This window comes from Bos mutus, chromosome 4, assembly GCF_027580195.1.
Source record: "Bos mutus isolate GX-2022 chromosome 4, NWIPB_WYAK_1.1, whole genome shotgun sequence".
NCBI classification, from domain to species: domain Eukaryota; kingdom Metazoa; phylum Chordata; class Mammalia; order Artiodactyla; family Bovidae; genus Bos; species Bos mutus.
Window position 1 is genome coordinate 55,261,302 of NC_091620.1, and position 16,283 is coordinate 55,277,584.

At 37.6% G+C, this 16,283-nt stretch overlaps 2 protein-coding genes across 5 annotated transcripts in view; one reads left to right on the forward strand and one right to left on the reverse strand.

Annotated features, from left to right (window-relative positions):
• The window catches only part of FKBP9 (FKBP prolyl isomerase 9), a 43,728-nt gene extending 41,832 nt beyond the window's left edge, over nucleotides 1-1,896 (forward strand). The window contains exon 10 of the mRNA XM_070369512.1: nucleotides 271-1,896. Within this exon, the coding sequence (XP_070225613.1) occupies nucleotides 271-447 (177 nt within the window). The 3' untranslated portion in view covers nucleotides 448-1,896. The remainder of the gene's footprint in view (nucleotides 1-270) is intronic.
• Nucleotides 1,897-5,493: 3,597 nt separating this feature from the next.
• NT5C3A (5'-nucleotidase, cytosolic IIIA) overlaps nucleotides 5,494-16,283 on the reverse strand; it is a 39,203-nt gene continuing 28,413 nt past the window's right edge. For all 4 annotated transcript variants that reach the window (XM_005889117.3, XM_005889119.3, XM_070369513.1 and 1 more), the window contains 8 exons: nucleotides 14,774-14,872; nucleotides 13,739-13,808; nucleotides 12,722-12,768; nucleotides 11,680-11,765; nucleotides 9,016-9,105; nucleotides 7,740-7,902; nucleotides 6,879-7,079; nucleotides 5,494-6,318 (listed from right to left, as the gene is read on the reverse strand). In XM_005889117.3, the coding sequence (XP_005889179.2) occupies nucleotides 6,217-6,318; nucleotides 6,879-7,079; nucleotides 7,740-7,902; nucleotides 9,016-9,105; nucleotides 11,680-11,765; nucleotides 12,722-12,768; nucleotides 13,739-13,808; nucleotides 14,774-14,872 (858 nt within the window). In that variant the 3' untranslated portion in view covers nucleotides 5,494-6,216. The remainder of the gene's footprint in view (nucleotides 6,319-6,878; nucleotides 7,080-7,739; nucleotides 7,903-9,015; nucleotides 9,106-11,679; nucleotides 11,766-12,721; nucleotides 12,769-13,738; nucleotides 13,809-14,773; nucleotides 14,873-16,283) is intronic.

A 16,283-nucleotide genomic window follows, 5' to 3' on the forward strand; every position in this document is an offset into this window, starting at 1 on the left:
CCACTCCAGTATTCTTGCCTAGAGAATCCCATGGACAGAGGAGCCTGGTGGGCTACAGTCCATGGGGTCACAGAATTGGACACAACTGAAGCGACTGAGCACGCGTGCTGGAGGAAAAAAATCTAGATCGTATAGCTCAGAAGATTTTGTCTGTTGTGCTGGCTCAGACTCAAATTCCAACCCCACTGTCCCAGGACCGCCTTGTTCAGGCTCCAGCTTGGTGTCTTCGGCTACCCTGTCTCATGGTCTGTACTGCCTCTTTCTCTCCAGTTCTCAGAGTACATTCATGCCCAGGTGGCATCTGGAAAAGGGAAACTCGCTCCTGGATTCGATGCTGAGATGATCGTGAAGAATATGTTCACCAACCAGGACCGAAATGGAGATGGGAAGGTCACGGCTGAGGAATTTAAACTCAAAGACCAGGAGACAAAACACGATGAGCTCTAAACCTGCCATGAGCCACTCGCGTGATACCAAGCCCCTGTTGTGGCAGAATGTGCACTGAGGGTGCGCGGGTCTCTCAGAAGGGGATGGTCAGCAAGTAGTCGACGGATCACATAGCTCCTGGGACATACATCGGGGTGGGTTGATATTCATGGTGAGAATTTTAGGCTGATGCCAGTGACACTACATAAAATCAGTGCGGGGGCCTTCGCATGGGTGGTGTAGAATAGTCAAAGTGCTGCATTGTCAGCTATTGTTTTGTGAGCCTTCTGGGTGGGTGGCTTTGTTATTAAAGGAAAACAGCATCATACAGAAGTTGTAATCATCTTGGAGGGAACAGAGGAAAATGTGTCTGGGATATCTACATAAAGAGGATTAAAAATGTTAACTTGCTGGTGTTTTCAAAGTGTTCTTCAGGTGGCTAGAAAAGAGAGGGCAGGTCCCAGCAGCATTCCCAGACAGCCCCAGGAAACTTCTTAGCAGCCTATACAAGACCTGGTAATGCCCAGTCTCCACCACGCCTACACACACACACACACACCTGGTAAATCCCAGTCTCTAACATGCCTAAACACACACACACACACACTTGGTAATTCCCAGTCTCCACGATGCCTACACACACACACACAGCTGGTAATGCCCTGTCTCCACCATGCCTACACACACACACACACACACACACACACACACACCTGGTAATGCCCAGTCTCCATCATGCCTACACACACACACACACACACACACACACACACACACACACTCTCCTGGTAATGCCCGGTCTCCACCATGCCTATACACACACACACACACACACACACACACACACTTTTCTGGTTAATCACATCCCACCTTGTTGTCCTTCTATTGGCCAGGTAACTTGGAGGTTACAAAGAAAATCAGTGGACCAGACATAAGGCATGTTGTGCCATGAGCAGAGAAATTGATTCTGCATTTGTCACATAAGATTGTCTGCTTTACTCTTTCTTATTCTCATCACTCTATCCCATAGCACCCTCTCTTCCCGCCCTGAATCCTGTGATCAGATAGATACAAGTAGGGCTGATGGCTCAGCCACACTCGAGTTATCTCACTGTAGCCAAGACAGAAATGTCATCCCAACAGGTGAGCATAAACGAAGTGATGTATTTCTGTCACCCCTCTGTCCCGGAGAAGGAAGTGCCCTAAGGCCTGGGGCCTCTCTGTGTAGGACACTGTGCCTGCTGACCTGTCATGTTATGCAGTAACCACCTTGCTGCCTATGTCCCCTCATGGTGGTGGCACTCACCCTGAAGTAACCAATGATTTTCCTTTTGAAGCGACTTTGTTTGACTAATTTAAACTATTTTGTACTGATGTAGCCCTGAGATAGTTCCTGAAAATGCTGTGCACTCATTCAGTGGAACAAATGTTGGAAAATGAATTTTTCATATATAAAATATTGAATTATCAGGTTTTGTGTTTTATTTGAAGGTTCATTTCTCCCATAAGAATACGCCATGCCCCCAGAATCCCCTTGGTTAAAAACCCAGCAGGAGTGAGTTGAAAGAAGTGGAAGATCGCTGTACAGTAGAAAGGGGGTGTATCTGTCAGGGTCTTGGCTGGAAACATACACTCAAGTGGGACGTCTGAAGAGAAGTGAATGAAAAGACTCTTTACACGAGTGTGGTGGGGTTGGGGCGGGGCGGTGCAGTCAGGATGCCAAGGTACCCATGACTGCTGTTGGGTGTCAAGAGTGGGAAGCCGATCTAATGCTGGGACTGAAGGGTCACGGGGAGCCTGGGCGGGGCTGCCTGGTAGGAGTGGGTGGAGGGACACAGCCACCCCCAGAACTGTGGCTGGCAGTGGGCAGAGTGGTGAGAGAGGAAACACTCATCTTCTCCGTCCTGCTCCCATCAGCTGAAGCCAATCTGAAGCCAGAGGGCAAGGAGCTCAGGGGCTGGTGTTCTGATTTACTCTTAAAAAAAAATATTTGGCTGCATCAGGTCTTAGTGGCAGCCCACGGCCTCTCTAGTTATGGCACACAATTCAGTCGCTCTGTGGCATGTGGGATCTTAATTCCCCGACTAGGGATCAAACCTGTGTCCCCTGCATTGCATGGTAGACTTGCAACTACTGGACCACCAGGGAAGTCCCTGGTTTACTCTTTGCAGAGGCAGCTTCAGGGATTCTGTGTGCTTTTGGGAGGGGAAAGAGGTGCCCATGGCCTTCCCGGCCGCCGCTGCCATTGTCACTAATGTTCCTTAACCCTCCTCTGTGGAGCACACAGTCACGCAGCTTTTTCATTTAACAGAATTCCTTGAGTGCACTAGATAGGTTAATGATCTGTTGAATTGAATTGCCCTTTGGAATGCATTTGATTTGTAACATCTTTATACTCACATGTTCATGGAGATGAATATCTTGTGCTTATTCTCTACCCTAGATCTCTAGCTGGTCCTGTTTGAATTTCTTCACTGGCTATTTTCTACAGTAGCAGGTTGGCTGAATAAAAAATAAGTTTCTCTGGGGAATTTAAGGACTGTGAGCCTTAGAGCTTCAAGAATGGAAGGAAACTTTAGCTGGTATTTGTTTTTGTGTTTAAACTGCCTGCCTGACTGCTGACCTGAAACACTGGTCTTTTCTGGCCTTTAGATTCAGACTGAAATACTGGCTCTTCTTGGGTCTTTGTCTTATTGGCTTTTACTTTTTAGCTTTATTGAGGTGTAATTTAAAAAACTGTTTAAGACATTTCAACGGTTTGTGATGATTTGACATAAATATACATTGTGAAAGGATTCCCATCAACTTAAATTAACATATACATCACATTTTTTGAGAGAACATTTAACTTCTACTGTCAGCAAATTTCAACTATATGATAGTGCTATCAACTATAGTCACCATGATATACACTGGATTCACAGACCTTATTTATCTTACAGATGAAAGTTTGTATCCTTTTATTTCCCCCACCCCCTAGGCCCTGGTAATCACCTTTTCTCCCCTCTGACTTCAACTTTTTTATTTTTTTGTATCTACATATATAAATGATACCACGCAGTATTTAGCTTTCTAAATCTAGCTTATTGAGTGCCGCCTGGCACTTCCATTCTTTCCGTTGCTAACGGAACATACATCATTTTGTCAGGGAAGTTGGCCTGACTGCAAAATTATATGTAAGCACTTTAATATCAGGTTTCTAGGAACAGAGTGGCTTTCTTTGAAGCCTTCTTCTCTTCTCTTGGATCTCTGAAGTCTTTTTTATAAAATAAGAATGCTACTCCCAATTATTTACTCCTGTTTTTGGATATTATCAAAATAGTGTTTGATACTGTGTGGTCATCCTTCATGTTGGAATTTCAGTAGTTTAGGGGAGTTTCTGGAGAAGGCAATGGCACCCCACTCCAGTACTCTTGCCTGGAAAATCCCATGGACGGAGGAACCTGGTAGGCTGCAGTCCATGGGGTCGCTGAGGGTCGGACACGACTGAGCGACTTCACTTTCACTTTTCATTTTCATGCATTGGAGAAGGAAATGGCAACCCACTCCAGTGTTCTTGCCTGGAGAATTCCCAGGAACGGAGGAGCCTAGTGGGCTGCCGTCTCTGGGGTCGCACAGAGTCGGACAGGACTGAAGCGACTTAGCAGCAGCAGGGGAGTTCCTTGCAGCTTACAGTGGCCCTATTTAAATATCATTTAAATGCAGATAAGATTTACAGTACTCAAATTTTCTTCTCTGAGCTCTAGTCCACTTACGGTATCATCTGTACATTTCATAGGCATCCCAAACTCAGTGTGTCCAAAATAGAGTGTATATTCCCACTCCCTTCCCAGCACCGTCCATCCAAGCCAGTGCTCCTCTCTCACCCTACACATTTAATCCCACAGCAAGTCTTGACATTTCTAAATTGGTAGTGGCTAGAAGAAGCTGTAGAGACTGTTCTTGTGGCTTTTATTTTAAAGGGAGGTGACTGACTGAGCAGTGACAAGAAAGCAGGTCAGAACTTTAGTATTCCTTACACTTACACCACAGTGTGCTTGTTTGTGGACGCATATTATAAACTCCTTTGGAAAATAGCCAATATGGCAAGCTCTAATAGCAAACACAGGAGTAAGGAGCTATCATTTGATAAGGGAGTCCCAATTTTTTCTATGTGAAAAAGTCCTCCAGGTAATTGACACCCCACCCTGCCTCCATGCCATGGGCTTCCCAGATGGCACTAGTGGTAAAGAACCTGCCTGCCAATGCAGGAGACAAAGAGACTGGGATTCAATCCCTGGGCGGGGAAGATCCCCTGGAGGAGGGCATGGTAACCCACTGCAGTATTCTTGTGTGGAGAATCTCATGGACAAAGGAACCTGGTGGGCTACGGTCCATGGAGTCATAGAGTAGGACACGACTGAAGCGATTTAGCACGCACACACATGCCATGCTATCTGCTTTAAAGCAAGAAGCTTGGTGTTGAGTTCCATTCTGGAAATACCTAAGTGGGGACCGTCTACTTTCTGCCACTGTGTGCTTTGTTTCATTGTTTATTATAAAAAAGAGAAGCAGTGATGGAGAATACAGATGGGATGCAGGAAAAAGGTTTGCATCACAAGACCTTGCCTCTCTACCACGTATGACTGGACTAGACATTACTGCCCATACTGGATATCAGAACCAGCTGGACATGCTTTGTCTGTATCATGGCTCAGATGCTAAGAACACCAACTAGTTGCTCACAGACTGCAGTTCAAGGGCTAGGGTCAGGATCAAATTTATCACAATGGCAAGACTTAGCCTTGTGTAAACCAATTACAGGGCAGCCAAAATTTGGAATGGAAAGTCAGGCTGCAGAGAAGCATACTGGTTCCTAATGCTGAAGTACGCTATTTTAGTCACCATGAGACCCAGCGACATTTTTTCTGCCTATGGCTGTTTGTGAAACACTGAGATGTACAATAAAGTACCTCTTTTACTAATATTTTCACAGGGGGAAAACAATTTTCCCAGGCCCCACTATTTTCTGAAGGGCAAATTAAATTTTCTCTGTAAAAATCTTTTTTATTCTTATAGTGTATAAATCTGAAATAAGTAGGCACTATGACAAAGATATCAGGATTCATATATCACACATATATGCAAGAAAATCATGGCAGGCTTTGCTAATGAATAATAATAGTCTTGACAGAATTACAAAGGTTTTTCATTTCATGTTTATCGTCAGTGCTTTGATACAGAACATTCTGTAATAATTAGTGACATGTCGATACCAATGGATATTTTTCAAACATCAAGTACCGATATTTTTTGGTAAATACTGATTTTTACCAAACAAAAGAACTAGACATAAGTTTTAGGAGATGATTAATACCATCAGCGTAATTCACCCAAATTATAAAAATGACAACACTTAAAATCATGCACATTATTTCATCATTTCATAAAACTTTTAAAACTTCTACAAACTTTCCCAATATAAAAAGATTCCTTGAAAATGTCATAATAACATTAAGCTACAAAAGTCATTCTGGAAATTTAGGGAGTTATTTTTCCAATTTTAGCTCTAAGAATTTTTTAAAATCTGTTAAAAAATATATAGTGAGGAGTGTGTTGAGAGAGGTGGAGAAATAGGAACTTCCAGTTGATGGATTCAACAAATCTGAAAATACTTCAGTAATACAGAGGAAAAACTTCAGGAGCAAGAATATATTATAAATAAAAAAAGTCTTTTAGCCAGATGAACAGATGAGCAGCTCTTTCATCAATTGCACCCATGGGCAAGAGGTCTTCTTGAAGAATGGTTGTTTATAGAATCTTCTGTAAGATAGAGTTGGCTACATCCAGTGATTCATCTTTTACTAGAACAATATCGTAAGAGTCCATGTACTTTTCTAAAAGCTCATCCACCTAATCAACAATCAAAAAAAAAGTCACAAAAATTAACATGCAGGGAGGAGAAGTAAATAATTTCAGTATAAATCTCACTATTTACATCACATCTTTTGGGTAAAATGTAGTAACTTAATTTGTTTTCGTAAAAGCTTTGATATGAATACTTTAAAAAATTTTTTTAATTCATTGACACAGAGAGTTTCTAAACTTTGGTTTTTCTTCCAAAATAATTTCTCTCTAGCCCAATGGTTCTCAACTGGGAAGAGAGTGCCCAAGGAATATTTGGCAATATCTAGAGACATTTTTGATTCTTCTGATTAGGGAATGATACCAGTTTCCAGTGGGGAAAGGCCAGAGATGCCTCACTGAGAAGGTATACTCTCTCTCCCCACCAAAACCTACAGCATGCGTATGTGCATGTCAAGTCCTTTAATCATCATCAAAGTGAAGGGATAAAGAGCAACTGAAATGTCTTTAAAATAACTACTTTCTCAGGTACCTGTGGTAACAACTTTCTACAAGTTTCATCCTAAATTGTTTTTTCTTAAAATTAAATGACAGATCTGTATACTTACTCTATCATTTAGATACCCAATTTTCAGGATGTGTTCCACATTGGCTACTCCATCTGCCATTTTTAAGTCCCCTTGGGAGTCTCCCAGGAGAATTATGTTGCTATTGTTTTTTAGTTGATTGAAATATTCTGTATTCTTCAAGGAACCATCATGTTTGTTAAACACATGAATTAGTTCTCCTTTAAATCCTTTGAGCAGCCCCTGTGAAAAATATAAATCCTTTAAATAGGTTCTGCAAATTCTACTTTTTGTATTTTCACATTCATGATAGGTAAGAAGGGCTCTGAGAAGTTAGTGACTTTCTAGAGACCACTTCACATGTTAAACACAATGTGCTGAAAACCCAGTTTTTACTTTTCATTTGTTTCCGACCTAAACAGTTTCATTTTAAGTTTATCATAATATATTGTCTTTCTTAGAACTCATTCAATAACATTAGTTCTAATTCACTTTTTCTCTATCTATAGATGTTAAATGTTCAGAATTGCTGCATTAAATTTAAAGAAGTTTTACTACTTATTAGATTGCAGCTTCAGGAACAAAGTTTAAGAAGGGTATATTAGGGGTACTCTTTCTGCCCCCTTCTGATGCCTATGTCAGAAGCTTTCTCTATCTCCTTTATACTTTAATAAAACTTTATTACACAAAAGCTCTGAGCAAAAAAAAAAAAAAAAAAAGAAGGGTATATTACTTTAAAACACGGACACAGACATACCCGTGGAGAGATAAGTCCCATAGAAGGCCCACCAAGTTGGCCTAATTTAACAAATATATAATACACTAAAGAGTAAATTAAAATGTATTTACATGATTAAAATATTTTCTGATATTAAAATTATAAGAATGATTTGATATTCTTACATTGTCATCAAAATCCATGAAGTTGGACACCACTTTGACATTTGGGTAATATACACCAGCTTGACGGATAACTTCCTCCAGCACATCACCGATACCAGCCGAAAATATGAACACAGGAATACCGTATTGTTGCAGCTTATCAAAGAAATTCTCATATCCTTCCCTGTAAGATGGAGGTGGGAACTGAGTGTTAAAAAGCAAGATATATCTCCTTTTCACCTAGATGTTAAAAAAGTGAAATAGTTCTACTTGGTTCTATGGCTCATTTATATTCTCATTTCAAAATACTACCCAAGAGGGCTGTTATTGATGTCTATGATGATACTAATACAAGTTTTTCAATCTGGTTAACTTTTTATCCTACTTTCAGTAAATTCTAAGTACAAATTAGATGATTTTAGACTTACTTGGAATATGGACATAAATCTACAGTTCACTATGTATACCATTTAACAGCAAATAGATGAACCACACCTTGAAAAACCCACAAATGGTGAGCTAGAAGAGCTCCTGCTTGCCATCTTGTTCATCTATTCTCTATCATAGGAAAAGCAGAGCGGCAGGAACTCAGCTGTATTCTCTTTACATCTGGCATCTCTCTTACCTAAGATCTGGCAGCTACAGGTAATGTCTTTATCTTAAAATCAAAACTTATTTCACTCTTAATGGACTATAGATTAAGCTGCCTACAAAGGAATACTTACTAGCTGTCCTCACACTCTTTATGACAATTTAATGCTTTCCTCCTTAGAAGCAGATCACCTTAAAATGTAGTATCATTAAAAAAAAAAAAGCATCATCATATTTGCCTATCAAGTTGAAAAATTTAAGAGGTGGTCAAGAGTACTGAAATTAACTTAAAAATGTTTATATAATTCATGATTACAAATGTTTTTATTATCTGCTAAAACATATTCACCCTTCCTGGAAATAGTAGTTTTCAAGGGAATCTGAGAATTCAGAAAACAGATCATGTAACAGCAACAATTATAAGTTTAAAATCCTTTTCAAGTTGATTTATAAACTTTCCTTTCATAATCATGTCTTTCAAAAGTATTTTGATAAAATATTTCAAAAGGATCATGGTTTCATAAATTTTTAGCCTTGAAATGATCTGTTATTCTAAATTCTTTATCTCACCAAGTGGCATATTTTGGATATGTTTTTATACATAACATTGTTATAGATTGCCTTAATTAAAAAACACATGTGAATAAATATATGACAGTAGTTCAAGTCTGTAGACAATTAACAACAAAACATCTAAGAAACTTACTTGAGCATAATGTCAGATTCTTCCACAATTTCTTTAAGTTTGGCTTTTGGTAAAGCCTGTTCAACAAGCAAACTATGTGATTTAGTATACCTGGAAAGTATAAAGAGAATGTCAAATTATCAAAGAAAAGGAGAATATCAATTAAGGCAAAGTAAGACTATTATTGGATCATGGAAAAAGCAAGAGAGTTCCAGAAAAACATCTATTTCTGCTTTATTGACTATGCCAAAGCCTTGGACTGTGTGGATCACAATAAACTGTGGAAAATTCTGAAAGAGATGGGAATACCAGACCACCTGACCTGCCTCTTGAGAAACCTATGCAGGTCAGGAAGCAACAGTTAGAACTGGACATGGAACAACAGACTGGTTCCTAATAGGAAAAGGAGTACGTCAAGGCTGTATATTGTCACCCTGCTTATTTAACTTATATGCAGAGTACATTATGAGAAACACTGGGCTAGAAGAAGCACAAGTTGGAATCAAGATTGCCAGGAGAAATATCAGTAACCACAGATATGCAGATGATACCACCCTTATAGCAGAAAGTGAAGAACTAAAAAGCCTCTTGATGAAAGTGAAAGAGGAGAGTGAAAAAGTTGGCTTAAAGCTCAACATTCAGAAAACTAAGATCATGGCATCCGGTCCCATCACTTCATGGCAAATAGATGGGGAAACAGTGGCTGACTTTATTTTTGGGGGCTCCAAAATCACTGCAGATGGTGATTGCAGCCAGGAAATTAAAGGACACTTACTCCTTGGAAGGAAAGTTATGACCAACCTAGACAGCATATTAAAAAGCAGAGATATTACTTTGTCAACAAAGGTCCATCTAGTCAAGGCTATGGTTTTCCCAGTGGTCATGTATGGATGTGAGAGTTGGACTATAAGGAAAGCTGAGCACCGAAGAATTGATGCTTTTGAACTTTGGTGTTGGAGAAGACTCCTGAGAGTCCCTTGGACTGCAAGGAGATCCAACCAGTCCATCCTAAAGGAGATCAGTCCTGGGTGTTCATTGGAAGGACTGATGTTGAAGCTGAAACTCCATTACTTTGGCCACCTGATGCGAAGAGCTGATTCATCTGAAAATACCCTGATGCTGGGAAGGGTTGAGGGCAGGAGAAAAAGGGGACGACAGAGGATAAGATGGCTGAATGGCATCACCAACTCAACGGACATGAGTTTGGGTAAACTCCGGGAGTTGGTGATGGACAGGGAGGCCTGGCATGCTACGGTTCATGGGGTTGCAAAGAGTGGGACACGACTGAGCGACTGAACTGAACTGAACACTATTATCTTTATTAAAAATGTTCTTCTGCATGAGAAAATAAGTACTTCATTCATTGTAATTTTGAATTTAAATTTTAGAGATTTAAGTTCATCACTAATGAATGTATACCCCATGTGTCTCAAAATGTGATACAATGTTCTTACCATATTTCCCAGTTCTCAAACTCTGGTTTAGTTTTAATGTTAATTAGATAATGAAAGGATACTAGTTGTAAATCTTTCTTTAGTCTACAGAGAAGAACTGAATTGAAGCTAGGAAGGCATAATCACTTCTCTGACAGCAGTAAGAATGAATAGCAAAGCCATTTTTTCCCACCTGTTTGTAATCTAAATTTTCATGAGTAGCCTAAATTGCCTAGTGAGAAAGAGAAAATTCTTGCTATGGAAAGTTTTATATATGGGTGCTCTGTAATTACATAAAACCACCTATAATTACAGCATCTCAGTATAATAAGCCTTCAGAAGCTCTATAGCTGATATCTAAAAATCCATCTATAATATTCCTAGGTGACCTTCTTCCCTGCATCAGCTCCCATCTTTTTAGTGAGCTCATTCTCCCAAGGAAGCTTATACCATTGCTAGAAAAGTCTAATTGCGGAACAGTCCTTTCTTTTATCATGTTGAAATAAGTTGGTATAAGCCTTCCAAGTCTAGATTCAATTCCTTTTATGGACAGGTAAGTAAAGTAAATCTAATCTCTTTTCAGTGCTTCATACCATAGACACTGATTAAGTGTGCAAGGTATTCAGGTTAGGTAACGGGATTATGAAGACCAGTAACATCATTCCTGTTCTCTTAAGACTCCAAAACCATAAGTTGTTGCCTCTGAAATCAAAGCATCATCTCTATTCCTTGAAATCTTCCTCAAATTCCTGTGATTATCTTAGTGGACTCCTATGACACAGACTAAGTTTGTCAACATTTCTTTAAATAGCATTCTCCCCGGACTCAACACAATGCTTTCGCTGTAATTTGCTTGGAATGCTGCAATTTCAATTAATGTGACCAACATCAGAAGCACATTTCTCAGTAACTATGTCATCTGCTGGCTTCAACTGAGTTCAGAGTTAAGTTAAATCCTAATTCTTTTTCTTTGCACATTCAGCCACATATACTTAAAAAAAATTGTTTTTAATTTAAGGCTTGAGGGTATGACTTTAAATTTATTCTCACTGATCTTCATCTTAAAACAAATTCTAGATTGCTGCAGTGATTAGAGAATCAGAGTTCATGCTGTCATATTTAATCACTGCTCTAACTCACTGGCTAATTTATGAATCTATTTATGTACAGTACAGGGGAAAAATAAACCATTAGTTGTAACTGTAATGTTATTTTATATTTTTAACCCTCCCATCACCCAATGCACACTTACCATTCTACTATATAAGGGTACTTCTCTTCTATAGTAAGAAGAGGATCAACTTCAATAGCATAATATTTTTCCTTTAGTTGCAGTAACTAGAAATAAGTAAATAATTTAATCATTAAGATTACAGAGTTGTCATTAAGCTGCTTAGTCTAATAGAAAACAAAGCAATGTAAACAAATGTTTTCCGCACGCTGCTTTATATGGTGAAGATCATGCCTAGCCAATGCATATGTCCGCTGAAGTGATCTCTGTTGATCTTAGTTTACATGTAACTAAATGGCACCCTACTCCAGTACTCTTGCCTGGAAAATCCCATGGACAGAGGAGCGTGGTACGCTGCAGTCCATGGGGTCGCAAAGAGTCAGACACGACTGAGCAACTTCACTTTCGCTTTCAAACATATCTACAAGAAGTTACCTTACTTTCAGGTCAGTAATTCAGTGACCTGAAATAATCAAATTATCACTACAAAAAAATCTTTTGTTCTCTTATGAAGGTATTAAATTTGATTCATATTTGGAGTCTTGTTAAAATAGACATAGGCAGAAACCTACTCAAGGAAAACAGAGAACTGAGGCAGTTTCCTATCAATTTAAGGGAACAAAATACATAAAACCACAGTACTTTTTTCTTTTTTTGCTTGCAAGGCTTGTGGATCTTAGTTCCCTGACCAGGGACTAAACCTCTGCTCCTTCCATTGGAAACACAGAATCCTAACCACTGGATCACCAGGGAGTTTCCATCACAATATTTTTGTTTTAATTCTGCAGTAATGTAAGGACATCAGACTATTTTGGTAATCAGTTTAAAAGTTTCTCATGAAAGTTTTATTATTAAAAAGTTATTATTACTTTTTTTTGTTAAAATAAGTTGGGAGCATATAATCCATACAATAAGCCTAAGATCTATTGAGTGTTTACTCTGTGCCAGATATGGCTATAAGAACTTTTGCATCTATTCTTGTTTGTGTGAATGAACCTGAAAAAATTCTCAGCAAAAAGGTAATGACGTCTTTGAGTAACCCTGGATTACAGTTAGTCTTTACCTTTTCTCGACATTCATCTGTGATTAGCTTACAGTTGTCAATGACATCTAAAGAAAGAAAGCAAACTAGGCATTAAAAGAATACTCTGAACTATATGCAATATCCAGGGATAAACCATAATGGAAAATAATACTAAAAAGAATATATATATGTGTATAACTGAGTACTTTGCTGTGGAGGAGAAATTAACATAACACTGTAAATCAACTGTACTTCAATTAAAAGATAAAAAAAGAAAAGAAATACTCTGATTGATGCTACCAGTAATATAAATAACTTACTATTGTTAAATGCCCGGTCAAGAAGCATGATCATTACAACTTCTGGTCTTAGTGTTATAATCCACATGGCATTCCCAGAAAATCTAATGATTTTAAAATCTAAAGCTTAGATCTAAAGCTTTTTCCTGACATTTGGGATTACTTAGAAATTTCCCAGAGAAAAATTATTGGGCCAAAGGGTGTAATTTTTAGTGGTTTTTAAAATAAATTTATCAATGATTTCTCAAATTACACATGTTCCAACAGTAAGTAAGAGAAGGCTAATATCTCTGGTTGTCAGGTTGAGGAGTATTATTTTAAAAATTCACTTCCCAAAAAAGGTATATTATTCCAGCAACGCATTTTAAGTTGCTATTTATTTAGTAACTCACTCTTTTACTTATCAATGACACAAAAATTTAATAACATTCCTAGAAAACACAAAGTATTTGATAAATCTGTTTCTTTAGGCTATTTCAAAGTTTAAATTCATTTAAATATTTCCTGAATAAATAGACCACATTTGGAGAGAAAATTTCAGAAGTCTTCATTCCTCTTGCAACCAAAACTGTACAGGAAAATAGCCATTTATGTAACATGGGGAAAACAAATCCTCAAAATATAATAAAAAAAGAAGACCCCTCTCACTTTCAATGTCCATAAAGAAGAAAAAATCACAAGAAATCTCAGATAACACAGGTTAAAAAAGGAACTTAATGATTACTTTTGTGAATCTATTTATGAATGCCACACTTACTATGACATGATGGGCATCTTTTTCCTTTGTAGGAAAATCGACTCAGTGTCATATCAAAGTCTGTTATTATCTATAAGAAAAAGGGAAAAGGCATTATGAAATCACAGCCACCAAGGCCAGACACTTACTGCACATTTTCTAGAAGAATGAGACTCCTCTAGAGTGTCTGGCCCTGCCCTCCACTGGAGGCTATTCTGTCTACACTGAGTTTCCTAAAGGAGTTCATATGTCAAGTCTTGAGAATTTCCTTAACTACAGGGTGAACCTTAAGCACCCCAGCACAGTCCCAAATAAAATCTGACTAATCAGTATAGGAATTTGAAACTGCAGGCAATACTATTTCCGATAGCAATAAAACATTGCACAATTTCAACCTCCTTGGTCAGTGGAAATAAACTATGCCATGCTTCTAGTTATTGAAACTGTGCGTTCTTGATTTGTCTGTTTAAATAAACTAAACCAATGAATGAAGGAATGAGACACAGCAATAGTTTACCAGCTCTTGAAACTTAGGAGACGGGGCTAAATAGTTTTTTCAGAAATGTTTAAAAAAGGGAATACATTTTTAGTGAATATCCAGATTATTTAACTTACATGTAAAACATTCCTTTAAAAAAAGAATTAGAAAAATTAGCTATCTCCTAATAGTTACACATTACTTTGACTACTGTGATTTATTATATTAAAAGAACACCTTGAAACTGTCCACATTTTAAAGATTATTAATCATAGTTAATCAATTTACTTAAGATGGTTTAATACTTAATGCATAGTACTAGTTAGCTGAGCACTTAATATTAAAGAAAAGCTAAAATTATTTCAAGGTTATTAACTTTTGTTGTTTCCAGTGGGGTATTCTGCGTATTTTAGACCAATTCCAGATACATCTCTTAGATTTTACATTCCAAAAGGACAGGGAAAGCTTGTCTATCTAAGCTTTCTTTATTCAGATTGTAGCAAGACATAAAATCAATGAGTCTGCTTGAAAATGAAAGATAGAGGTTTAATGCTAAAGGCTTCTTGATAATGATTCACCTGAAGTTTAGCAGCTCCTCCTTTGATAAGACCACAGATGATTTCTTCTACTCTTGTAGGGTTCTTGATGTGAACTGAATTTTTCTGGATTTCTGGCATCTAAGAATCAAATAAATGAATTAACTATTTTTAATTTATTTTCCCCCAGGTTTCTTTGATACCAAGCAAAGTAATATAAAAAAGCTTATATTATTTAAAGATGTAAAACTGTTGAGGCATTATTTTAAAAAAAGCAAACCACCATAACAAATTGCCATTTATCTAGCCAAAACATTTTAAAGCACATCAGTTATTTCTATCTAGAAGATTAAGACAAAACTACATTTGAAATACATTATCAGAAAATGCAATTTTTCTAATTATAAAAGTCATGCATGTTCACAACAGAAAAAAACAGAAGTATAAAAAAGAAAAATTGCTTGTAATTCTACTGCCCAAAGCTAAACAAGTAAGCATTTTAATGTTTTCCATTAATTTCATTTCTATGATTGCAACATGCATGTATATGCACATAGTTTATCTCATTCACATTATATACTTTTGCATCTGGCTTTCTGAAATTAATATCAATGTATTTAATTTGAAAGGCTGCTTCAAGATCTTTACTCCTTTATTGTACTCTACCCCCCCAAACTTCATTGTTATTGACATAAATTTTATAATGGATTTATTCCAAATTAAGATTACTACTAAATATTAGACCACCTGGGCTGAGGCTGCTACTTAGGCTGGTTTATGCAGGCTTTAGTTTTGCTCAACAGTTTAACATTATGTAAACAGCTTATTTTTTCTACCATGTCACAGAGAGAATGAAACTGATCAGAGTAAAATTAGCACAAAGAAGACTTGGGGGAGGAAACTACGAGTCATTTAATAGTCAGCTCCAAGTACAAAAAGACAATAACTGAACCTCAAATTAAGATTCTACAGTGGCTTGTATCCAGTAAACTTTATTTTATATTCTATTATTATATGTGTGCTATCTCCAATATTAACATATTTCATGTGTGTTATTGACACAGTTATGAAAAATTCCCCAGGCCTTGTATCTCGGCTATAAGAGAATCTGACCAGGTAAATCTGTTAGGTTCCAAGCTGTCCCTTGGACAAAATCAGAAAATCAGAAAAAAGTTAACATGTCTTCCTGAGATTGGAGGATGAATACAGAAGTAGGAAACAGAAGTAGGAACATTAAATTTTTCTTCATGAATGAAAGACCTGAATTTATAATATACTTAATTTCAAAAAGCCATACTTAAATAGGGTGGGAGGGTAACCTGCAATACAATTAACCTTCATACAGTGATCCTTTTAACTTAAATGGACTTTAAAGTGTTTCAAAAGAATAGAGGTTATTTAAATCATCTAAATAAATGCAAGGAGATCAAACCAGTCAATCCTAAAGGAAATCTGTCCTGAATATTCACTGTAAGGACTGATGCTGAAGCTGAAACTCCAAAATTTTGGCCACCTGATGTGAAAAACTGACTCCTTGGAAAAGACCCTGATC